The following is a 24196-nucleotide window of genomic DNA, read 5'->3' on the forward strand; positions in this document are numbered from 1 at the left end:
AACCCAGCTGAGTCCCACTGCCCAATCCCTGCCTGGCAGACCTTTTACATGTTGGGATGCCCTGAGGAGGGGTCATGGGCCTGGGAACAAGTAGGTAGATATGGGGACTCCTGGCAGGACATTTTCCCCACCTGAAGACAAGTTTCTTCTCCAGTGATGAGACAGGCACCTCATGGAAGAGCTCAGGGAAGTAAAGAAACTCAGACTGCAGAGACAAACCCTGGCCTGCTGCAACCACTTTGGGTACCAACAGCTCACTCAGGACATGGGAGTTTCACATGTGTCCCCAGACTGCTGCAGGGCAGTTCAGGCAGGCGTGACACCATGGCCAGCTGTACTCTTTGCAGGGGTCCTGTAGGGCTGGAATGGCCCAGCCCCACTCCCAGCCTGGGAAACAAGTCTGAGCTCCCAGTGCTCCCAACCAGGACTCACAGCAGCCTCCACTCTCCCCTCCACAGCCAGCCAGGCACTCAGCAAGTCTCGTGCCGTCTCTCAGCACGCCTTCCTGGCCATCGGGGCCTCCACAGACATCTCTGGGCTTCAAGTGACTCAAAGTAAGGCTGCAGCTCCTGTGAGAGCATCCCTGCTCAGAGCTGCTTGGGCATGTGAGCCCCAGCAGCACTCCTGTGGCTGAGCTGCTTGCTTGCAACCACAGGATTTGGGGTGCAGCCTGCCGACAGGAAGAGATGGCCACCAACGAGGGAGGAACCCCAGCAGACAGCTTGTCCCACTGAGCATCCCCAGGTGTGCCCAGCCCAGCTTGGGGACCCATGTGTAGAGGCTGTGACTTGTCACCTGTGGACCACTGCCATCAGAGATGCTCTGCAAGTGGCCTCCTCAAAGAGAAGGCAGGCTGAGAGATTGTTTCCCTTCTCTGTATTGAACCTGTCTGGTTTAATACTTGTTCACACTGGTGAGTCAGTTCTCTCTGAGCTGGCATTTGTTCCTGGAAAAAAAAAAACCAACCAAAAAAAACAAAACCAACTTAAAAAGAAGAAGGAGGGAAACAAACATCCTTTAAAAAGCCCCTTTGGCTCAAAAGGAGGAAAGAATAATCAGGCAGATGTGTCCTGTGGCCCAGCCGCTTGACAGCCCCCCAGCTCTGGGCAGGAGCCCCCCAGTGCACCACACTGCCTCTAGTTCATGTTCTTCTTCCCCACATCCTGCCAGGAAAAACTGCTGAGAGGAAATCTTCTCCAGCCAAAAGCTGCCTTTCTTTCTCTCTGGACTCCCTCATGCTCTCCAGCCACCCTTCTGGCCAAAACCAAGAGCTCTCTCCACGTTCCCATGACTCTTAGTCATCTTCAGCAGAGTCAGCCGTGCTCTCATCTCTTGGCCCCAAGACCTTGTCTTGCTGGTACTTTGCTAATTGCCCCCTTTGGAGAAGCCCATTCCCTTCCAGTTTGTGGACACATGAGGGGCACTCCTCTGCCTGGCACCTTTGCATTGCAAGTGCAGATTCAACAGCCACCTCTGTGCAGACATTTTGGAAAAGCTCACCTCCTTCTGCCCACATTTTGCAGCCAGTATCCCTGCCACCTGCCCGCTGATGGGGCTGCAGCTGGGTACAGCTAAGGCAGAGCCCTCCAGCTTGCCCGGGGCAGGACCTTCCTCCCCTGTGCTTCCCAGCACTGTCAGGTGGTGGCCTTAACTTCTCACCCCAGAGTTGCCGTGAACTGTCATGAACTTCTGCTGCAGCGTGAGGTTATTCTCACAGAGATAGAGCAGGGAGCAAGGGGCACCCTGTGTCTGACTTGACCTCCTAACATCTTACTGAATTGAGCATCCCTAGGACAGCTGTTTTGCTTCTAGCCTACCCTCACTCCCTATTTTGGAAGAGGCACAGTTCACTGGAGGGTTAATGAAGTGCCTAATTACTGCTCCCAGGTGCCTGCCATGTTGTCAATTAGAAAACAGCTTCAAAAAGCCTCCCCACGAGCAAGGCAGGAGGACTGGGTGAGATGGGGTCATAGAGAGGAGGGGTTCTTGCTTGAGCCCTGTGGCTGCCTGGTGGTGACGGGGTTGCTGTGAGCGCCCAGGCTTGGAGGTACTGGGAAAGGAGGAGGGTTGGGGTCCCAGTGTGTCCCCCAGCCTAGCTGGGGACCGGGAAGGCTCTGCAGGCTGGACCCCAGTGGTTGTCCCTGCTGGGGAGGGTGGTGAAGGCAAGCTTGCAGCTGGCTCTGTGCAGTGCTGGAGTGGGACTTGGGGGTGATCCTGTGTAGCCACAGGACCCCTCTCTGCATCAGGGATCATGCTCTTGGTCAAAACAAAATAATTTATCATCTTCACGGGCCTTTTCCCACCTGGGAGTTGCCCTGGGCTGAGTCACCTTTGTGGGCCTCTTGTGGGGGAGTTGGCCACGTGTGGGCCCTCAAGACCCAAAACCAGCAAGAGCCACTGGGCCTGAGGTAAAATGGAGTCCCCTACCACCAAGGTATGTCCCAGCCTGGCTCTTTCTGTCCCCAAGCAAGCGTGTAGCAGTCCCCGGGGGTTTGGGTGGCAGTAGCCAGGGCGGATGAGGTTGTCCTGAGCCCTGGGGAGAGGTCTGCAGCGGCGGGAGGGTGGCCCCAACAGCGAGGGGAGGCCCTGCAGCAGGGTACGTGTGCGGCCCCACCTCTGACAAGGGGGTTTGTCACCACTGACGTCTCAAAGCATCGCTTTTTTTTTCCCCCCCTTCTGTTTCAAAAACAAACAAACAAAAAAAAAAGGGAATTTCTTAACTTGTGGTCAACTCAGAAAGGAGAAGCTCCTGCCGAGGGAGTGCTGGGGACAGTGCCTGTGAGGAGAGGCGCCCGCTGCTTGAGAGGATCCTTCAGCTGTGTCCCTGCTCCACGCTGCAGGCACGGTGGTCCCTGAGGACATGGGTCCTGCTCTCCTCCTGCTGCTCACCGCAACTGGCACCTGGCATGGTAGGTCCACCAGCCCCCCAAAGCTGTGTCTCCTTGTCATTCTGGGGTGGTTTTGGGATGCGGTAAGGATTTCCTGGGTGTCTGGTATAAGTGCTCCATTGCTCCTGGGGCAAGGAGGTGTGACAGACTTGGATGGGGCAATGATGAAGTTGGACTAAGGGACGCTTGGCTCCCAGTCCTGTCTACCAAAAGCCTGCTGTGGGCTGGGACAGTCCCTGCTTCTGGAGACTGCTGCATGAGGCTGCTGCTGCGGGCAGGTTCAAGGAGCCTCAGCATGGGCAGGGAGCAGGCAAGAGAACATGTCTGCTCCCTGGCATGGCAGGGAAGAAACACTAGCTTGACATTTAGTGCAGACTAGGCTGTAGCAGCTTCCTGAAGACCATCCAGAACTGACTATCATTATAGAGGGAGGACAGTGGTGGAAAGAGAGTGTGTTGCTAGTCTGTGTTGGCTCTGGAGCTGGCTGTGCTGAGGGCTTGCTCTTGGCTGCCTGCAGCACTGCTGAGGTAAGGTCAAGGGGTATGGAAAGGTACATGTAGCATAGGAAGAGCCTCAGCAGTGAGGAGATAGGAAAGGGAATCTGCCTGCTGTTTGGGTCTGGGCAGGGGTTAGGCGGAAGGAGAGGTTCAGTAGAAAGTGTCCTGAGGGAAGCTGTCTCTGGAATTACCCTTTGCCCAAACAAGGCAAGAACTGGAGATGCATGGCCTGCAGGTGAAGGAGTTGGGAAAGTTGGCTGCATCAGAACCTTCCAATGCACCTCATGCCTGGCTGGAGATGCCTGGGGGTTGCTGTTTTCTGGTGGCGCTGGCATATACAACAGGGCTGTAGAGCCAGGATGTGATGGAAACAGAACTTGGGCAGCCAAGAAGGGAAAGGTGAATATGCCTGGTTTCTGAGGTTTTGGAGATGACCAGGAGGCAATAACCCATCAACCTCAAGAAAAAGTCACTAAGCCTGTTCTGAGGTTTGCAACCAAACAGACAAAACCCAGTATTACTAGTCTTATGTCTTAAGTGCTGGCTCTCAGATCTTGTGTGGTGCTTTCCTTCTTTTTTCCTCTTGAGCTTGCTTCTCACACAATGAGACTCTGGTGTGAAGTTCCCCCTGAAAGGGGGCAATCTAGGGGGGAAAGCATTCAGCATGTAATGGGGAGGCAGCGTATCCCTCTTGAGCCACTGCTGTGTTCATATTTTCAGCCCAGGAAATTTGCACCCCCTTGCTGTTGTACTGCATGGTGTTTCACTTCAAGTCACATATTTGACATGCTGAGCAGGCTTTTTCCAGGTCTGCTGTGCTGGGAACTGGGTTGTGAAGGCTGCAGGGGTTTTAATTTCATAATTTTTTTTAAGATAATAGGGACTAAGCAGACCTGATATAGATTCGTGAGAGATCACAACAATATCTGTCAGGATCTCTCCAAAGGTTCTTTGAGGCACTGGGCAATGCAGGTCACCAGCTGTGACATCTTCATCAGGCAATGTCTGCTATGTCAGGGTATTACACACATTTGTCTGAGTACCAGCACTGTTGGCCACCTGCAGCACAAAGCTGTAGTATGCCAAGGTTGTCCAAAGCAATAGCCTCAAGCTGGAGCGAGAGCCTGACTTCCTACTCCTACCTCTTGGATTGCAAGTGCATCTTCTGAGAGTACCCAGGGCTGATGTAGTATGACCACTGTGATCTGGGCTCTTGTTGGGGAGTGTCAGGGGCTCAAATCCCAGCTTCAGATCAAGCAAAGTAAAGATTTGAAACCTGATCAGCTCATGTCTGTGTTCTTGGCCATCTTGAGAGGTCTTCCTGGAGTTTCTTTTGTTTTCTTGTTGTGGATGAATCTAAACCTCTGAAGTAGAAGCCCTAAGCAGAGATGTGATGAGCAGCCTTTTCCCCACCCCCTGCTCCCCAGATACTGTAGGTGACTCTGGGGAAGGTGTCCTCAGAAACCAAGCTTTTCCTTGCCATCATTGGCAGGGGAGCTCAAGCCTGGTATGGGTGCCTCCGAGGGCCAGACCTTAGCCTGGTTATCCCCCAGGACCAAGTCAAGGTCCTGATGACTGGTTTCTGTGGTAAGGGTCTTAAGCATCTCTGTCTTACCAGTCTTTACTTCTCCTTCCTCACCATTTCCAAAGCCTCAGCAGAGGAAAGTAATGTTTTGGCTGGCATGGGAGAGGCAAGGACAGAGCCTGCAGCTGTAACTAGAGGTCATGGTTGCACAACCCAAGTGTGGTAAAACCTTTGGCCAGCAGTTACTGGTAATGCTGCGGAAGCTGCTGGAGAGCAGCAGAGAGACATCCTTGGGCTTCGTGCAAGATTGCACACTGGTCAGCAGGGAGAAAGCCTCCCCCAGCAGCCCTGCTTCCCCATTCTGGAAAAGGACCTGCTGGTCTAACTCATCCCCCAGCACACATGGAGTGGATGCTTGGGTGGCCTTCACCTGCCTTGTCCTGCATTTAGTGTCTCTGCCCCATCTGTCCTCATGCCACTTGTGTGGTGGTTGTGCCGTTGACAGGAGTCTCCAGTGATAGGCTGAAGGCTGCTGGCTTCTTCCTTGCTGTTATGGAGAGCACCTACCCTGAGCCTTTTCTGGCCATAGCGTCTCAGTAGTAACTGGAGGTTGATGACAACAAGGACGCAGAGTGACATGACTCTTGTTTTTCTTGTCCTCCCGCTATAGCCAAACCAAGGACCAATTACAACATGGCTTTTCCCTGAGACGGTTTGAATGCAGCTCTGAGTCAAAGAGCATGGCTCCCCCATTAAATGGTGCTGAAGCATTAGATGTGGAGGAATAGCTAAAGAGGAGAGTAGGTGAGGGAAAAGCATCCAGTGATAGAGAGTAAAAGCAACAGAGATGTGTCAAGCCCCACTAGAAAACACAGCTTAGCAAAAAGGGAGGAACATTGTACCTCACACATGTGGAAAATGTGGCTTTGCAAGGGATTCTGGGGTATGTTTTTTCCTCCACTTTGGGAATAAATGAGGCTTTTCTTCTTTCCACAGAAAGATAAAAGCATCACTTAAAAAAAACCAACAACCCCCCCCCCAAAACAGGGAGATAAAATGTCAAATATTCCATGCTCCAAAGCTCCCTGTCCTCTGCTTCTTCCCGCAGCGCCAGCAAGTTTGATCCAGGCCTTGTTTGGGTTTCCCCTGGGAAACTGCATCATTGTCACGCATCAGCAATGCTCTCCAGGGCCTTGAGTTTTGTATTCTTGACCCTTCACTCCACAGAGGGAGGCATCAGCCCAAGACTGCTTAAATGATTCTCTTTGTGCTCTGATGGATGGGCTCTGGTGTTACAGCCCTGAGCACAGCTGGTAGCACAGGACACACATTTGTACCTTGGACATAGTCTTCCTCACCAAATGAGCTGTGAGCATGGGTGGATGAGGATGGGTGTGTGCTTCTTTTGCTGGCTGTGTTTCAGGGACAGTGTCCGAGGCAGTGCCTGGAAACAGATTTGCTTTAAACTGTCTTTGCTACCCATGACCATAAGCAGCCTTCTCACCTCTCCTCCCTGCAACAAGGGCTGTAACATCTGGCTACTATTCCCCTTTCTCCTGAAGGATATGTAAGTGCAGCTGGACTAATGGTGCCATTATAGGGTGCTTTGCCCTCTCCCACTTCCTGATGAGTTATGGTTTTTATATTCATTTGGACAACAAATCTTTCAACTAAAGAGCTCCTACAAGTCCAGAGTAGTCTTCTGCAGTGTTTGAGGCATCACAAGACCAAACTCAGCCCTTGTTTCTGCTGCTACCTGCCTGCACAGACCTCCTCTAGAAAAAGCAATTAATTTATCAATTGGGCAGCTACCTTTATACTTAGTATTTGAACCTCTGTGTGTGTTCCTTTAAGATGTGAGGATGGGTTAGCAACTGGGAAGGAAAGCAGAAGTGGGAGAATAACCCTGGATAGGGGCTGGAGGGGGGTGCAGAGCCCCCCAAGCACAGATAGCCATTTGCAATGTGTTTCCTGTCCTCCCCGAAGGCCTGGTGTGGGGGTGGCAGCACTGCTGCTTCCTTAGCCCTGTGGCACTGATTCATTTCTCACTTCCCCCCCACCCTAAATATAGGTGGTGACTCAAAGAACTCGCTGACGTGGCAACACAGGGAAAAAATATTTCCCTCTGACACTAAGGGCTGGAGTAGGACCCTGGTTCCCCTTTATTAGCCAGCAGAGAAGCCATCTTCAAAGCTGAGTTGCAATGCCAGTGTCAGCATGGCCTGGTGTGCTGTATGTACAACTGCAGCTATGGGCTTTCATGAGCCATTTAGCTTTTCTGTGTTTGTTTCCCAGCCCCAAATATGAATAATAATGCTGACTCGCTTCATAATGTGTTGATGATATCTGCAAGGAGAATGCACTGTGTGACTCTATGATAAGGCATAAGTAGGTGTCCTTCAAAATCTAGTACCTGGCAACCAAAAAGCCAGTCTTCCCAAAGGGCATCCACTGACCTCCTGCTCTGCAGATCTTTCCAGGTCTGTTCTAGCTTATCACAGCAGCAGTGCATCAAAGAGAGCCCCATCCACTAGATTTGACTTAAACTTCACCAAATGGTGTTATGGGCTAACCAAGTTCATATAGTAGCTCCAGCTCTGCCACAAAAGGAAAACTGTTGCAAGAAGAGGGAAAATCTGTCAGGAGCAATTTCCAAGCTAGCATCTGACCTAATCAGCTCCAGATGATTGTTTTTCCTGTCCCAGTGCTCTAAATGTTCACATGTGGGGTTTTCTCTCTTCCCTGAAATTCATTCCTTGGAGTATTAGGCTATATCGGTCTGGTGGGATGGAGAATGGTTGGAGTAATGTGAGCCAAAAAGCCTGTCTGAATCCCAAGCTCAGCCTCTTCCTGATGCTGAGTTACTCCATGCTCAGCAGTGTGAACTCCAATAGAGCATCTTTAAGAATCATTTTTGTATCCTCACTCTTTCTCTTTCCTTTGTAGGCTCGGCATCCCCAGTGATCAGCCCCAACCTCCCTGCTCTGGTTGTCAACACGGGTGATCCAGTCATCTTGCACTGCTCAGGAGAGTCCGAAGTTGGATGGGAAGGCAGAAAGGATACATTCAGCAACCACACTAGCAGCACGCTCAGTATTCCCAAGGCCACTTACAGGGATACAGGCACCTATAATTGTGCTTATGTCAACAGCAGTGACAAGGGCATTGCAACAGTGCATCTGTTCGTGCGAGGTAACCGTGCTTCTCTCTTCCCACATACACTGGCAGAATGGCCTCCTTTCAGGGAGCGCAGCCATTACACAGGTCCTCTCTATGGCTGTGGTTGTGTGTGGGAAGCAGTGCAGTCTCCTAGTGGGGCAGTGACTCACCCACATAAAATGGGGCCCATGGCTGAAGCACTGGGGTAGAGTACAGAGCTGCATCTCATGCATATGTGGGAATGGCCTGGACGTCTCCCTCCGTTTACCTTGGCTTCCCTTCCTGAAAAAACAGGGATGAAAGTCTGTTGGGTGTTGTAATGAGTAGTGAGATCTGGAAATCAGAACTGTAATTATGAGTACCCCAGATAAGGGAGAGAATCACATGAATTGCATCCTCACAACATGACCTGAACCCCAAATATTCTTTTACCCCAGAAGAAGTTACACTGTGGTAGCTCCACTACTTGAGTTAACCCCTTCCCTTGTACCAGAGATACTGTCCTGGACAGGGAAGCTGGAGGTCTGATAAATAAAACTAACACCATGGTGAAAAGTTTAATTAGAGGTAAGTATATTTCTCAGTCTCTTGCCTATGTACATTTGTGGTTGATTGCTGTGCTCTCCCCAAATGCCTTAGCTGGAATTGGGCTTGTCGTGTGAGTTTTTGGAAGCTCAGGCAGGCAGGCGTTGAGCAGGGCTGCCCCAGCATCGAACTCCCACTGGGCAGTAATGCTGGAGCCTTGCTGCTGCTGGAATGTGTTTCTCAGCTTTGATGCGTTTTCTGATCCCATTCTCTGGCCTACCTTGTCTCCTCCGCAGATCCCAATAATGTGTGGTATGTTCCAACTTTCCGGATCTTTGTGACCAAAGGTGGTAACGCTGAGCTCCCCTGTCTCATCACGGCCCCCGAGTATGGATCCAGTGTGACTCTGATAATGGATGACACCTTTCGTCTCTCACCCGGGACCAACTATTCTTTCAGTGCTAAGAAAGGAATAACACTGTACAATGTGCAAAGCAAGCAGAAGGGCTCTTACCGATGCCAAGCAGTGATAAATGGAAAAATAGAGAGATCATCAAGAATAAGACTGTTTGTGGAAGAAGGTAAAGGATTGGGGTTGCTGCTGTCCTCAGGGAAACAGCAATAGCTAAGCTGACCACAGCAGATAGTTAAGGAAAAGCTCCTTGCCAGTGGTAGGAAAGACCTTCTGAACCTGTAATCTTTAAAGGGTATTTAATGGAGGCAAAATTCCATCATCTTCTGGCAAATTGGCCCCTTCAGGTGGGTCTCCGTGGGCTCAGTAGTGTTCAAATCTTTGCAGGCACTATCACAGAACAGAGAAAAAAGTCCACCTATCTCCTTGATGTTCTGCAGGTCCTCAGGCCCTGATGCTCAGGATGTAACCATGGCAGAAGGTTCCCCTTCCCTTTCAACCCACAGTGCTGACTGCTCTGCTCTCCCCCACCAGTACTACTTCCCATAGACATGTGCACAGAAAGGAGTGATGATCCCTAGGGAAGAATGCCAGGGTAAAGAGACTGAAGAGGATGGAAAGGAGAAGGTAGTCAGGCCCTGGGGAGTCTCCAAAGCACACAGGGTCACTGGGACAGCTGATGTTGACTCTTTCCCTGCTTGCCTTTATGTAGCACAGGAAAAGCCTGTAGAAGTGATGATGGACCCCATAGACCATGTGCGCATCGTGGGCGAACCTTTCAAAGTCACTTGCAGAGTAATTGCACCTTCACACAAGTATGACATCAGATGGGTGACAGCAGCAAAGAATGTAAGTTGAAGTGTGCAGCCTCAAGGGGGTATCAGGCTTTCCTGGAAACTGGGAGGCAAAGGGTGGTAAGAACTGCCCAGACCCAAGTCACTTGTAGCAAAGCCTTGAAGTGCCCAACTAAAGCAGCTATTCAAACAAGCTGTAGAAATCTGAATGTGGCCATCCTTTCCTTGGGGTGACACAGGGTTAAGAAACACCTGCCTGTTGTTAGGATCTTGCTGCAAGAGAGAAGGAAAGTACATTGTTTCAGCTGAGTTCATTGAGCAGGAGCCACAGTACCTACTAAGGCAACATTCTTCCACTCAGCCCTGCCAGGGCTTATAAAGCAGCAAACATGTTCAGGAGACAACAGTTCTGCAGAGAAAAGATATGGGTGAAGAAAGGGAATGCATTTCAAAATCTCTGTTGTGCTGACTTTTAACTGCTAGATGGTTATATAAGATTTGCTAGAAGTTCTTATTATATATGATGCCTTTATTAAGGAGTTGAAAAACCATACAGGATATGTTTGCATTACACAATGTAAGGACAACTTGCAGTCAGAAGGTTGACAATAGCTATAACCCTAACTGTTGTGGAATATCTGCCCTGAATGCTTGGGTTTAATATGCCCCTCCACACAGATGGCTTTCAGTGACAGGGGCTCTATAACAAAGCTTAGTAGCCCAGAACAGGAGGTAGTGGGTATGTTTGTTGTAAATTTCATTCAATTCCATATTTTGCTCTTCCAAGAAAGTGCCTGATGTTTCCTCCCTGCCTGTCAGGTCAACAGAACTAAAAACTCTAGCTTTGAAGATGAGAACTATGTCATCAGCGATATCCTGTCTGTTCCAGCAGTGACCATGGAAGATAGTGGGAAATACACTTGTATAGCTAATAATTCAGCAGGATTCAGGAATGCCTCGACAATGCTTCAGGTAGTAGGTGAGTGCTTCCCCAAAAGACCAGGAAGGTGTGGACTGAATCACACCTAGCCTTGCGTATTTGCCACTTCTGCCTCCATCTTGTTCCTAGTTTGGTTGTTGGAAAAATCATTCTCGCTTGTTCCTGAAGGCTCACATGAGAACTGTGGAGCTGCTAGGAAAGGAAGTGGTTTTCCCTTAATGTCTTGAGGGGCAGGAAAAAATTTTTTGGATTCTGGATGAAAAATTGGGAAGCTCTTCTCAGTTTCTGTGTGTTTATAAACAACTTTAAAACAAAAAAAGAATGGGGCAAGGTTATGCTGAAGACCAGGAAAGGCTGGCTGGAAGCAGGGGCAAGCCACATGAGCAGAGTATGGATCTTTGTCTCTACCAGTAACATAAAAGGATTCAGGTCTATTATACACTTTTTTGTATCTCAAGTTGGAAAATTCATCCTCCCAGCTCGTAGGCTGTGATTTGCTGATGACCCAAACTGCTGCATACCATGGCTCAGAAAGAGGGCTTGGTCTGAGCTGTTTCCAAGTGAGAAGCCAGGAGTTTAGCTAAGGGGCCTGCCTTCTGTAGACAATCAGGAGAGAGTGTTTTAGCCTCCTTGCTTATTAGGATACAGCATGTGAAACCCCCTTCCCCATGTGAGTTCACTAAGATTTTCTAGCTCTCCTCAGGCAGAGTGTAATCCAAGCTGCCATGACAAAGAAGCAATTTAGAAGTACTCCTTTGGCAACATAACTTGTGTAATGCCTCATTCCCTCCTTCAGTCTCCCAGCTGAGGCTGCTCTTTCCAATAATGATCCATTTATGAAGCTGGTATAAGCTTATTTGGGGTCTCTGGACATGCCTGCTGATGGCCATGCTCTCCTCCACCCTGCAGAGAGAGGTTATGTGTCCCTGACCCCAGTGCAAGCCACCAGCCAAGAGGTTGCTTTGGGAGAGAGTCTGAAGCTGCAGGTCCTCATTGAGGCTTACCCAAAACTTCTCCACTGGGGCTGGGAGCACACAAACCCCTTGAAGAACTCTGGGACCACCACATTCAAGGGCCAAATGATCCCTGGAAACAACTGGTATGTGCTTGTTCTCTTCTACACTGGCCATGGCATGTTTCTAACAATGCTTTCCTTGTGAGACAGGCAGACCCCATGCTACTGGCTGACGGAAAACTCCTCTGCCTTTCTGTCTTCTCTTTCCAGTATTATTAGCAAACCACAGTGAGCAGGTTTGATCGGGTCAAGGAGGATACCACCTCTGTCTAACTTGGCAGCCTTCTTTTTAGAAAACCTTGTGGAAGTCAGTATCACATTTGTGGTCTGGTTGTTCAAGTTTACACTCTCCTTGCAGGAAGAAATTGCAGGGGTGGATGAAGAGTAAAAAAACTGAATTCCCTTGCTGCTCCTCAGACCCGTCCCATGCTCTGCGGTCTGGAGAGTGTATGTACTGAGCAGCACTGTATGCCCACTGTCAAAAGAAGCCAGAAACATTGTTATGCAGATAAGATCTAATGGAGGGCACAGGCCTGCTCTTCCAAAGCCTACAGCCAACTGAGACCAAAAGGGGACTGAAAGAATCATTCCATTTGTTGGGGAGTTTTGGCAATTCCCCTTTCATTTTCTTAGAAACCCAAAATAATCCACAAGAGGAACTATGCCACTCGGCAAGCATGATGGCTTTAGGGCAAACTTTCTTGCATCAGGATCTGAGAAATGGGCTTGGGGCAGAGGGGACTGGGCAACAGGGACTGTGACTTGATAGGCTAAGAAATGGGAGGAATAACTCATTCTGTCAAAGGCAGGAGGACCAGCATCCTCTGGCCTTTCAAAGGCAATGATTTAGATGTTAAACTCTTCTTTCTGAGCTTTCACCCACCCATAGGCTCTCAGAAGTGCTGTGCACTTGGTGGCAAAAGGTCTTTCCTCTTAACAAGACCAGACCCTCCTTGCTTCCCCTGAAAAAGCAATTATCAGGTTCCCCTCATGGGCTGGGATTAGTGCTGGGAAGTGTTCACCCATTCCCAGGCACAGGAAGCAGCGGCATCTCGCTGAGCAAAGACTGTGTGAGTGCTTGAGTTTCCTCAGCACAGCTTTCTTCATGGTGTTTACTCTCTCTGTGTGAGCAGGTATAACAACACGTTCTTCCTGAACCGCCTGCAGGAAGGAGAGGGAGGTCTCTATACCTTTTATGCCTTTAACAATGAGACCAATGCATCGGTTACCTTCAGTATTTCTGTGAAATGTAAGTGCTTGGTATTGCCTGTTCTTTCACCCTGCTTGCCCCGGGGCTGCTGCCCAGCTGGCAGCAATTAGGGTGGGGTACCAGGGTGCTTTCAGTGCAAAGCCCACATGACACAGTCAGACTGCATGTGGGACCCAGCCCAAACCTATGCATAGCACAGGGTTTCCTCATGTTTTATTGTTACACACATGGAAAGTAAATCAGAGCACAAGGAATGCGCTCTTCCTCTGATCATAGCACTCATTGTTCATGTGCCTCCCACAACAGCTCCTCCAAGGGTCTGCAGAATTAAGGTGCCAGCCAATGACTCCAGCATCCTTCAGTGCACAGCCATCGGCTACCCTGCCCCACGCATTGAGTGGTACCAGTGCCCCATTCACTCTGACGGGTAAGAAATGCCCAGGAGATAGAGCACCTCCAAGGTGTGCATTTGCCCTTGCTGTGCTGGCATCTGCTGGGCAGCACCATGTGGGCTTGCTTACAGGCAATACAGCAGAGCCTGTTCAGTAACAGCAACAGGGAAGTTGCCCCGATTAAAAAAAAAAAGGTTCTTGGGGACTGTCTGAGGAGAGGGGGCAGGTACTATTCCCAAAGTCCTGAGCTTGAAGAGTTCAGCCATCTATGATTCATGTTCTCCTAATGCTTTTCTGAGGAACATGTGGGTCCTTTGGAGAAGTGCCTTGACATAGGTTGCTGTAGAGCTGCATCCTGGCTGATCCAAGTTATCTTTCTGGGACCTCCACTGGACTGAGCCTCTGCAGAGCACAGGCTGACTGAGCTGCCTGGACAGGGGTGGTTGTGTCTCAGTACCAGTCCCATTCAAGGAGGGAACTGCTGCCACAGCTGTAGCCACATAAAGGCAGTTAAGGCTCTGTCTATACAGGGCTTTGATGTTCAGAGAGAGGTTTTTTAACTGGACAGTGAGTAACATGTCTCATAGAGCTGCTATCCTAATTCCCAGTGTCTCCTCTCTAGCCTGATACAGGTACCAATTCACTTATGAGCAACTGTGCTGCGGAGGAACACTCATTCTCTCCTGCTTGGTGTCTCTGCAGATACAACAAGGACTATAGGTTGCTGCTGAATGACTCCAGTCCCCAGTTGGTGAACATGTTGCCCTTCCAAGAGGTGGAGGTGGAGAGCGTTGTCCCGTTCCGGGAGCTGGGTGCCAATTTCACCTTCTGCTGTGTGGCCATTAACAGAGAGGGGAATGCTTTTGACATGTTTCACTCGCTCACCATCACCAGTAAGATACAAACTGGCAGCTTCGTGGTGAAAACAAGTGGGGGAGAATTTGGGGGCCCATCTTCCTATATGTATGTCCCTATTGTCTTGCAAGAGAGGTGGAATAGATTCTACAAGCCCTCTCTCCTCACAGGATGGCTGGGTATAGCCTGGTGCCAAAGGCTGAGCCATAGCATGAACACCTTATAAGTGCAGGACCCAGCTCCAGGGTGCAGTACAGCCAGCTGTTGCTCAGCCCACTGGAGTCCAGGGGTTGCATCTTTTGATGGGCTGCTTCTTGCTGCACAAATCTTGGTCCCCAGTCAGTCTGACCTGCACCTGGTGCTGTTTGTGTGGAAATTGGGGTGCACAGGGGGAACCATTGCAGCCTTGAGTTTGGCATCAAGAACTTCCCTTAGTTCCCAGCAGCTCTTTTGGGTGTCTCTGAGACCAGCTCTGGGTTGCATTGCATACAGGGGAAGCCTAAGTGAACAACTGGGCAAAATGCTCCCAGAGATGCGATTGGAACAGGAGTGGTTTACTCATCCCTGGTTTTTTTGCTCCTGCAGGAAGTGTCATGGCCCCCCCAAACAAGCTCTTCAGCCCCATTCTCTCCGCCTGCATAGGCACATCGGTCCTGCTGCTCCTCCTACTTCTCTTCCTCCTCTACAAGTACAACCAGGTCAGATTCCCTGTTGCATAGCAAGGGCTGCAAGGCCTGCCCAGCCTCAGAGACCACATGGCCTCTGCTGACAGCTGCAGGCAGGGAGCATTCAGCTGGGAGGTACCAGGCAAGATACCTCCCTCATCTCCACTGCCTCCCAACTTCCCCCAGGAAGTTTCCTGCTGCAGGGCAAGGCTCATGCACCAAATCCAGTGTGTTAACACCTCTCCCACCCTGGTTCTTCAGTCTTGTAGCCTAGAGGTCAATGTGGATATTCCTTGGTGCCAAAGGTGCTCATTCTGTGCTGTCAGTTGCAGCTGGTTTTGCTCTGGTCACCATGAATCCACAGACCAAATTAAGGAGAGAAAGTGATTCACAACTTGCATCTACTTTATATTCTTCTCCATGCTTTATAAAAAGCTGTCTTTATGGGGAAACAGGATGATATTAGAAGGCGTTTGTCTCCAGGAAGGCTTGGTCACTATTTTTATATAAGAACTTGCCCCATTTTCTCTGCAAGACTCATTTTCAGCATTTGGATTCCTTCACAGTTGTTTCCATAAACTGTACCAATCAATAGCCACCTCTGCTTCATTAGTGGGTGAAATTCTCCTGGTTTTCAGCTCTCCCTTTGGCACTCTTCCTTTGACAGCCCATCAAGAATGCAAATTTTGCAGCAGAGTTCTGGTGCTGTTTGTCAGAAGATCCAACAGAGCCTTCTCCCAAACAAGCACCTGCAGCTTTGCAGGCAGAGCTGTCTTTGGCTAGTAGTCCAGAAAGAGAGAGGTGGATGGATGTGTAAGCACAGCTCTGAAGAAATAGCTTTTAGGAAGGCCTTGCAAGCCCAAGAGAAGCAGGACATATTTATAAATAATTTTATTTATCTCGGCCATGGGCTTCTTGAGTCATGGCTGATTGCTGCAGCGCTAGGTGAATCATGGAGCAGAAAGCAGGCAACAGCAAATACACCAAGTTCGAGTGCCCTCTTTATGAGGGACCTCCATGAGAAACTGTGCATCTTGGAGCATCCTGTCTGGGCCTTTTTGAACAGCCTGCATGGGCATGGATGTTCAACTCTTAGGCAAAGGAAATAGAAGCAGTGTGGGGGAGAAAACAAACAGATGCTTTTGCATCAAAACTGCAGACCTGTTTGCCTCAGTTTTTGTCCCTCATGCCTCAACCTAGCTTTGAGCATCTACCCATATGCTCCATCTTTCTCTGCAACTACCCAGGTGAAATGGTGAGGAGAAGCATTTCAGCATGCACCTTCCGCTAGCTGGGACATGAGATCTCATTCATTGCAGACATGGTCACTCCACCCATGCTTCCTTGTGCCTGCCTTGATGGACCTGAGACTACCTTTGCCACACTGGGGTGCAGGTTCTTGCCTGTCTCCTTGTACAGGAGAAAAGGCTGCACATGGTACTCTCATGCCAAGCTATTTCACTGCCTTTCTCTGTATCTGTGCCTCCAGCCTGGCTCCCTAGCCCTCTCAACATGAGTGACAACACCCAGCACAAGCTGGCAACTGCCTCTGCCCATGGGCTCCAGCACTGCTGCTCTCTGCCTTGCCTGCTTACTTCTGCCATGAGATTTGTGGAAAAAAAGAATAAATTCTTACTTCTCTTTCTCCATTTCTTTTTTTTTTCCCCTGTAAGGGAAGCAGGGCTGGGCCAGCTCCACTGTTTGGCTGTACTCAGCAACCCAGGGTACCATGGAAGGGGACAGAGTGGGGACACCTCCCTCCAGCACCAGCTGGGCACTGTCAGCCACTGGTCTGGTGGGACATGCTGGCTCTCCCAGCTCTGCCATCTCCCGTGAGGGCAACAGGCTACTTTAAGTGAAACAGGCAAGAGAGCCTCCCTCAGTCATGGGTGGTGACTTGGAGGGACTTTAACAGCAAAGGGACCAGGCTGTCCAGACAAAGACTCTTTCACTCAGTCCAGGTTCAAAGCAAGAAATATTTGATGGGGTGAAACCTAAGTCTTCCCTCTATGCCTGCAGGGTGAGAGCTAGAGTGCATGCTGGGACTGGGGAACCCTCAGGACTTGAGGAACATTGAGTAACTGGATTCTCTTCCTTGCAGAAACCCAAGTACCAGGTGCGGTGGAAGATCATTGAGGCCTGTGAAGGGAATAACTACATTTTCATCGATCCCACTCAGCTGCCATACAATGAAAAATGGGAGTTTCCTAGGAATAACCTCCAGTTTGGTAAGAAACCTTCCTTGATGCTTGCCTGGTGGCATGCAGCTCACCACAGAGCTGAAATGCTCCAAGGGACTGAGCCAAAGCAACTAGGCAACATCCAAAGCTGCATCCAGACATTACAGCAACATCCTTAACCAGGCCTCGCTGCCCTCGTCCACACAGGGTGGCAAATGTTAGGGTACAACCTCCCCCTAGCCCTCCATTGCTCCGAGGAAGGATGAGAGGATCATGTCCATCCTCTTGCATCTGGGGTCATTCCTAATGCATAGAGCTGGTGAGTCCATGTTTGGATGTGGCCTCTTTCATGCTGTCTTTGCTCACAGTAGAGTTCCCCTCAGAAGTTAACCAGCTCCTGACTAAGGGATGTGTCATATTGTCTGGGCTCAGCAGGAATCCCCACCCACCAGACATTCTCCTCAAGGCTGCGTGCAGGACAACTCCTCAATCTTTTTCTATAAAACATCTTATATCACTTTTTTTTTCCCTCTGCAGGAAAAACTCTTGGAGCAGGAGCCTTTGGAAAAGTGGTAGAAGCCACTGCTTTTGGTCTGGGCAAAGAAGATTCAGTCCTCAAAGTGGCTGTGAAGATGCTAAAGTGTAAGCCCAGAGCAACTTGCAAAGGCTGAAATCCCCCAAGCTCCTTTGGGCAGGATGCAGTGCGTGTTCACCATGTGTGTTGGGTGCTCCCAGGCTGCAACACCTACTGTTTTTAGTTGTTTCTGTCATAAGTACTGGGTGTTGGAATTACACTGCCACCATTTTTGTGGACACGTGTGGCTGGAGGCTCAGACAGAGGATGCAATTTCCTCTGAGTGTGTCTCTTCCTTTTGTTCTATATCTCTGTCTACACCTTTTTCTGTCCTCCCCCTTAATCTCTTCCTTGTCCCTTCCTCACTCCTTCACACAGCCTTTCTCCTCTCGTCTTGCAGCATCGGCAGACACAGATGAGCAGGAGGCTCTCATGTCTGAGCTGAAGATCATGAGTCACTTGGGACACCACGAGAATATTGTTAACCTGCTGGGAGCATGTACCTATGGAGGTAGGACCCCACACCCCTGCTTCCCCCATGGACCCCTCCCATGGCCTGCTTCTCTGAGACTTATTCTCCTCAGTCTCACAACAGAGACAGCTGATGAGCTTGGTGGTCTTTTTGGACCTGTAACTTTGCAAGGGCCTGTGGACTGGCTGTTTCCAGACATGCTGATGTGCAGTATGGGTTCTGCTGCCCCTCCCAGGGAAAGCAATCCTCAGGACAGGTCACAGTAATGTCATTTCTTAATGAACCCTTTCTGTCTCTCTCCCAGGCCCAATCCTTGTCATCACCGAGTACTGTCGCTATGGAGATCTGCTGAATTTCCTGAGGAAGAAGGCTGAAACCATAATTATCCAGGATTCTGCCCTGGACACCTCTTTAGACAGTGCTGCTGATTACAAAAACATTGATCTAGAGAAGAAATACATCCGCAGGTAAGAGCAGAGCTTAGGTGGATGCAGAGCTGAGCAATGCAGGTCCTGGATGCTTGCTGGAAGAAGTGTGCAGAGAGCTGTGCTAGGGAGAGATTAAGGCCAAAGGTTTGGGGACTTGCAGAATACCAGGATGTAAAACCCACTGGGGTTGTGTGTGCTTAGACTCAGTTACTGTTCCAAGTTATCCAAAGTATTTGACAGCAGTTGTTGAATATCCCACAACAAATCCAGGTTTCGATCCAGCCTGCCCTCCCACAATCTGGAATCAAAACTTTTTTGCTTCTTGCACTATTGGGTACATGGGTTTTGTAGGACAAGAGGCTGACTGCTCCCCATCAGCCAAGGGCAGTTCCTTGACAAAAGAGGAGCAATACTTGGAACCCAATACCACAGAGCACCTAGGTCCCCTTTCCGAATCAGCCTCAATGTTGACTTTCCTTTTGCCCTTAAGCCTCTAGCTAAGCCACTTCCTGCAGGCAGGGATGTGGTTTCTTCTCTCAGTGGATGTGGAGAAGGGCAGAAGGTACTGCTGGAGGGTTGCTAACAGCCTGCCTCCATCTCTTGCTTCTGACTCAGTGACAGTGGCTTTTCGAGCCAGGGTTTGGAAACATATGTTGAAATGAGGCCTGTGTCATCATCATCATCTTCAGCGTCATCAGATTCTGCGCAAGCCAGGGGTGAGTTAAAGGGTCATTTCTGTGGTTTTATGATTTCTTTATTTTGGTGATCCTGTCTGGTTTATCCCCAGGGAACCAGGATGCACCATAGCTTGCATTATTCACCAGGTTTGCAGCATCCTAAAACTTTGCTTCAAATTTCAGGGAAAAGCTCAGGGGAAGAAGATGAAACCAGGGAGGACCTCCGTCCCCTCAATCTCTCTGACCTGCTACAGTTCTCCAGCCAGGTGGCCCAGGGCATGGCATTCCTTTCATCAAAGAATGTGAGTGCCAAGAGGAAAACTGCCACCACACCCCAACTGGGAAACGCCAGTCCAGCCAGCAGGCACCAGCCATCCTGTCTGCACAAGGCTCAGGATGTTTTTGGATGGGGTGGCCAAGCTCAGCAAGCTGCTGCTGCTGGAAATGGGCCTCTGCTTCATTTGTTGGGTCCAGACATGCTGGGCCATGGTGACTGGTGTTTCCTTCAAAGCCTTTGTCTCCCATGGGCTCTGGGCAGGCCATGGCAGCAGGGCAGTGTTATGGGGAGAGTGGGAAGCCAGGGCTGTGCATTGTGCTAATCTCAACGTTTTCTCCCCAGCTTTTACATGAGGTCAGGAAATTTGATGTGAAGCTTTCTCACATTGGCAGTTTCACTGCTGCCCCAGGGACAAGGAACTGAAAGTGGCCGTTGAGCTGTCTGCCAGAGCTGGCTCATTTAGAGTATTAGAAAGTAACTGTGTGACTGTTTCAGAGATGAGGACATAGTGGCAACAGCCCCTGGCTCTGAGCCTCCTCCCATGGGAAGATGACTGCTCCATGAGTGATTAAAGGACATGGCATGAAATGTCACAATGTCTTAGCACTGCAAAAGAAGTGGTTGGGTCCTTGTATGTGACATAGTGCCTCTTATAGGTGCTTTTCAAGCAGTGCATGTTCCCCTTGCCCCTACAAGTGCTGTTTCGGTGACAGGCCTGGCCTGTAGGGAATTAGTTGGGGATGTTGGCTGGGTCTCAGTTGTGCTCTCTTCTCCCCAGTGCATCCACCGTGACTTAGCAGCCAGGAATGTGCTCATATCAGATGGACGGGTAGCCAAGATCTGTGACTTCGGCCTGGCCCGTGATATCATGAATGACTCGAACTATGTTGTAAAAGGCAATGTAAGTAATTAAAATGGGGACAAGAGAAGGTACAAGGGTAGGGTGCAGCTGGAGCACAAAGGACAGGGTGTAGTGTAAGCTCCCAGCTTGTCCCAGTCTGCAGGACTCTCTGCTCTTCCAGGCCCGCCTGCCCGTGAAATGGATGGCCCCAGAGAGCATCTTTGACTGCATTTACACAGTGCAGAGTGATGTGTGGTCTTACGGCATCCTTCTCTGGGAGATCTTCTCCCTTGGTAAGAAAGAAGCGAGTTTGCAAACCTCTTTTGTTTTCCATGGCTTACCACTGCCCTGATGTCTCTGCAGAAAAGTTTCCAAGAAAGAAGGTTGACAAAAATCTAGGTTTTATCAGGGCTATAAAACACTGTGTTATGCTTCCAGAGGGACCATTAAAAACAATGGATCCTGGATGATTTGGTCTAGCTGAGAACTCCCTGAGAATGCGTAGCACTGGCTCAGGCGATGCTCCAGGCTGCCTCTTCCCATGCCACAAGGCTGGAGTGTTAAAGCCTCTGATCTGAGAGCCACCTCTGCTCCTGTTACTGTCACAGGTAAAAGTCCATATCCCGGTATGGTGGTGAACAGCAAGTTCTATAGCATGGTGAAGCAGGGATACCAGATGGCCAGGCCTGACTTCGCTCCCTTGGAAATGTGAGTGGATGCGCTGAGATGCACACAATGGGTAACAGGGTGGCTGGAGCTGCTTCATGGGGAGTGGGCTGGGAGATGATGGCACAGGAACCTTGGTCATAGGTCTGCCTGCTGCTCCCAGGTGTGTCTGTCCTTGAGGTTCAGGTTGGATTCCTACCAGGCTGCTCCTTGCCTCTGTAGGAAAGCAAGACCTGGGGCAGTCAGTTACGATGTTCCATCCAGTATTTCCCGTTTATGGACAGGAAGATGGGACAGCTCATGTTATAGGTCTACATTCCTGAACTTGGTGGATTTTTCTTTTTTCAGTCAGCTACTTTTGACCCTAGGATTGTGAGAAGGCAAGCCTGAGTAGGTTACAGTAGAGGGATGAGTTTAAGCTTAAAGAAAAAAGTACTAGAGGCATAAAGCCCCTTGTTGATAGACTAGAACTTTGCTCTATCCACTTTTGTGCTCATTTTCCCTGGAGCACTGCACATGCACTGACCGCAGGTTTTATAGTCAGGAAGGCAAGGGACTGCTCAGTACTTGTACCTGAAATACAAAGTCCTGCAGGGAAGAGCCTGGGGGTGCAGACCCTCCAGCAGCTTTGCAGCAGCACAGTGCAACTGCCCTGTCCTTGTTTCGCTCTGCAGGTACAGCATCATGCAGGCATGCTGGAGCCTGGAGCCCACACGGAGACCTACCTTTGACCAAATCGTCTGCTTCATCCAGAAAGAGCTGGAGGTGCATAAGGAACAGGTGAGGACCTTTGGAGAGGAGAAGGGGTTAGGGAGATGTGCTTTCCCCCTACAGAAACCTAGCTCCTGGACAACTTTCCTGATGATGTCCCTTACCTTTAACTGATGGGAGCGGTTTAGTGTTGGTGGAAAGTGCAGAGAGGCATCCAGATTTCCCCATGCTGAAGGGTTAAGTCACTCCCCACCATGACCAAAGAAGCTTGACAAAGAAATTCAGCTGCCTTGCAGCAACCTCTATGGGCAGCAATACAGGTAGTGATACAACTACCAATGCAGCAGCAGCCCTGCCCCATTCCCCTGGATTTGATGTGCAGCTGGACAAAAGGTGTGCTGCCTCATGATTAGCTGTCCTGCAGCTCCACAAAAGCATGGGTATGCCTGTCCTGCCAGCTATAGCCTTGCCTTGTGGGCACAGCAAAGGGTAGTGTTGAGTTAGCATCCCCAGCTGGTCATCTGTGCAGAAACAGATGTCATACACCATTGAAGGGACTGAAAATACACTTGGGGTGGGGTTGTTTGGGTTTTTTTTTTTTTGCTTTACAGGACTACACCAACCTCCCCTCCACTGCTGAGGAAGACAGTGGCTGTGATACCTCTGGCTGCTGTGAGGAGTCCTGCGAGCAAGAGGAGAGTGGCCAGCCCCTTCTCAAGAGCAACAACTATCAGTTCTGTTAGCTGGTACCAGTGCCCCGGGGTAGATCCCTGTCCTCCCTGCTTTGCAGAGCACATGGTTCTGCTCTGCCCTAGGACACAGGCACCTTCTGCTTTGGCTCTCCTCTCTGTGCTTTCTGAAGTATGAGTGTTACTGACTCTCTCACTGAAAGGATAGTGCTGGAGTGACTCAAAACCAAGACTCACCATGGTGTCCCTAAGGTCTTATCTCAATCATAGCACAGAGTTGTTACGATGATAACATGCTCCATCTCTACAAGGTACAGAGGTCCTTGTTACCTGACTCCCCACCCCCTGGAGAAGGCTGTGGGGTGGGGGGGGTTTTTGTAGTTTTTTTTAAATACAAGTTGCAGCCATGTAAGACACTTCCAAAAGTCACTCACATGACTGAACCCTTGTGTTTTATGAGCACATCTCAACCCAAGTCCTAAAGCCAGAACTGCTCCATGCACCAGAAACAGCCCTCTCTTCTTGGTGGTTCTGCTCTCTTCCTTTTGTCAGTCTGACCCTGGATGTTGCAGAGTGAGTGTTTAGATATAGGTAAAGCCTCTACTTAGCATTAATTAACACATTAACCTCTACATTTCCTTATGTAATCTACCTCTCTGCAGCTGATGCTTATGCAGGGAGTGTTTGGGTGAAGCAAGCTAAGGAGACAACCCCAGGGTTATGTGAACTTGTGCCCCAGTAACAGGACAGAGGGGCAGTTATTCCTCAGGTAAAATACAGAGGTAACCAGTGCTCTTCCATGTGAGCACTGAACACAACTCCAATCCAGGAAAGAATGGCAGCTTAAACACATCTGGAAATAATCATAACATATCCTACAAAACTTCTGAATTAAACATGTAGCAATCACTGCCTTTGTTATGATTAAAGATATGCTCTTGTATATATTTTCCTGAGTGTATTTTTAATAGTACAGCTGAGAATTTTTTCATAAGCTAGGGCCTAATGCCCTTAAACTTATTTCTCATCTAGCTCTTGTTCAGCATTACTAATGCCACAGCCACCCAGTCCTGTGTAGCTGGAAGTAGCTAAAGTACCTTCTTGGCTTCACCTGACTTGGTGGGTAAAGGATCAGTATCCCAGGTACAAGCACTGACAGGGCTCAGGCAAGCTACTGTATAGCAGGTGGCCTTTGTCATACTGTGAGCAATTATGTTGTGGGCCACTTCTGATTATATTAAACCTGGTTTTATGCTAACACCAAAAGTGATTAATTCTACCTTACTAAATAAAAAGCTAATGTATTTCTATCTGTCAGCATTATAAAGAAAGTAAGATGTTTAAGAAAACAAGTCTCTTCCAGAGGTTTAAGGACTGTTCTCAGAGGGGAATGGATCAGAACATGGGTGATGCACTGGCTCATCCTCTCACACCCTGCAACTGTGCTCCAGTTCCTCATTACCAGTTTTCAAAACCATTCAATCTTGTGTAATTGCAAAAATTTATTAAAAGCAAGGTTTTAAAGCACTTTGTTCTGACTGGCCTGTCTGTAATTGGGAAAAATTAAGTAGTATCCATGCATGGATATAATGGGGGAATGAGTAATATCAATTGTGATGATGGGATGCCTGACAACAGTCACTGTGTTTGAGACAGGCACACAGCAGCAGTCTGCGTGGGAAAGGCAGTGCAATGCCAAGGGCACGGTCGAGGCAGAAGGACCCTGCTGACCAGAGACTTGAGCTTACTGCAGCAGAACCTCCTCTAACAATAGCTCCAGCCCAGGCTATTAAACACTGAAGAG

The 24196-nt window shown here is 49.5% G+C and overlaps 1 protein-coding gene across 1 annotated transcript; it reads left to right on the forward strand.

Annotated features, from left to right (window-relative positions):
* Window positions 1-2680: 2680 nt before the first annotated feature.
* Window positions 2681-23919, forward strand: CSF1R (colony stimulating factor 1 receptor). Its single transcript, XM_009928052.2, has 21 exons — window positions 2681-2909; window positions 7857-8102; window positions 8891-9175; window positions 9719-9855; window positions 10620-10779; window positions 11650-11839; window positions 12889-13004; window positions 13272-13392; window positions 14060-14250; window positions 14798-14910; window positions 16979-17105; window positions 17595-17699; window positions 18032-18142; window positions 18408-18570; window positions 19147-19247; window positions 19392-19510; window positions 20264-20386; window positions 20508-20619; window positions 20935-21034; window positions 21667-21772; window positions 22315-23919. Exons 1-21 carry the CDS (start codon window positions 2861-2863, stop codon window positions 22444-22446), a joined length of 2907 nt encoding a protein of 968 aa, XP_009926354.2. The 5' UTR covers window positions 2681-2860; the 3' UTR covers window positions 22447-23919.
* The last annotated feature ends 277 nt before the right edge of the window (window positions 23920-24196 follow it).

The sequence above is a fragment of the Haliaeetus albicilla genome, chromosome 27 (assembly GCF_947461875.1).
Source record: "Haliaeetus albicilla chromosome 27, bHalAlb1.1, whole genome shotgun sequence".
Classification (NCBI taxonomy): Eukaryota; Metazoa; Chordata; class Aves; order Accipitriformes; family Accipitridae; genus Haliaeetus; species Haliaeetus albicilla.

Coding starts and splice junctions, on each gene's coding strand:
- CSF1R (XM_009928052.2), top strand. CDS start 2,861: ATGGGTCCTGCTCTCCTCCTGCTGCTCACCGCAACTGGCACCTGGCAT. Junction 10,780..11,649: donor GACAATGCTTCAGGTAGTAG/GTGAGTGCTTCC, acceptor TCCACCCTGCAG/AGAGAGGTTATGTGTCCCTG. Junction 18,143..18,407: donor GGGAGCATGTACCTATGGAG/GTAGGACCCCAC, acceptor TCTCTCTCCCAG/GCCCAATCCTTGTCATCACC.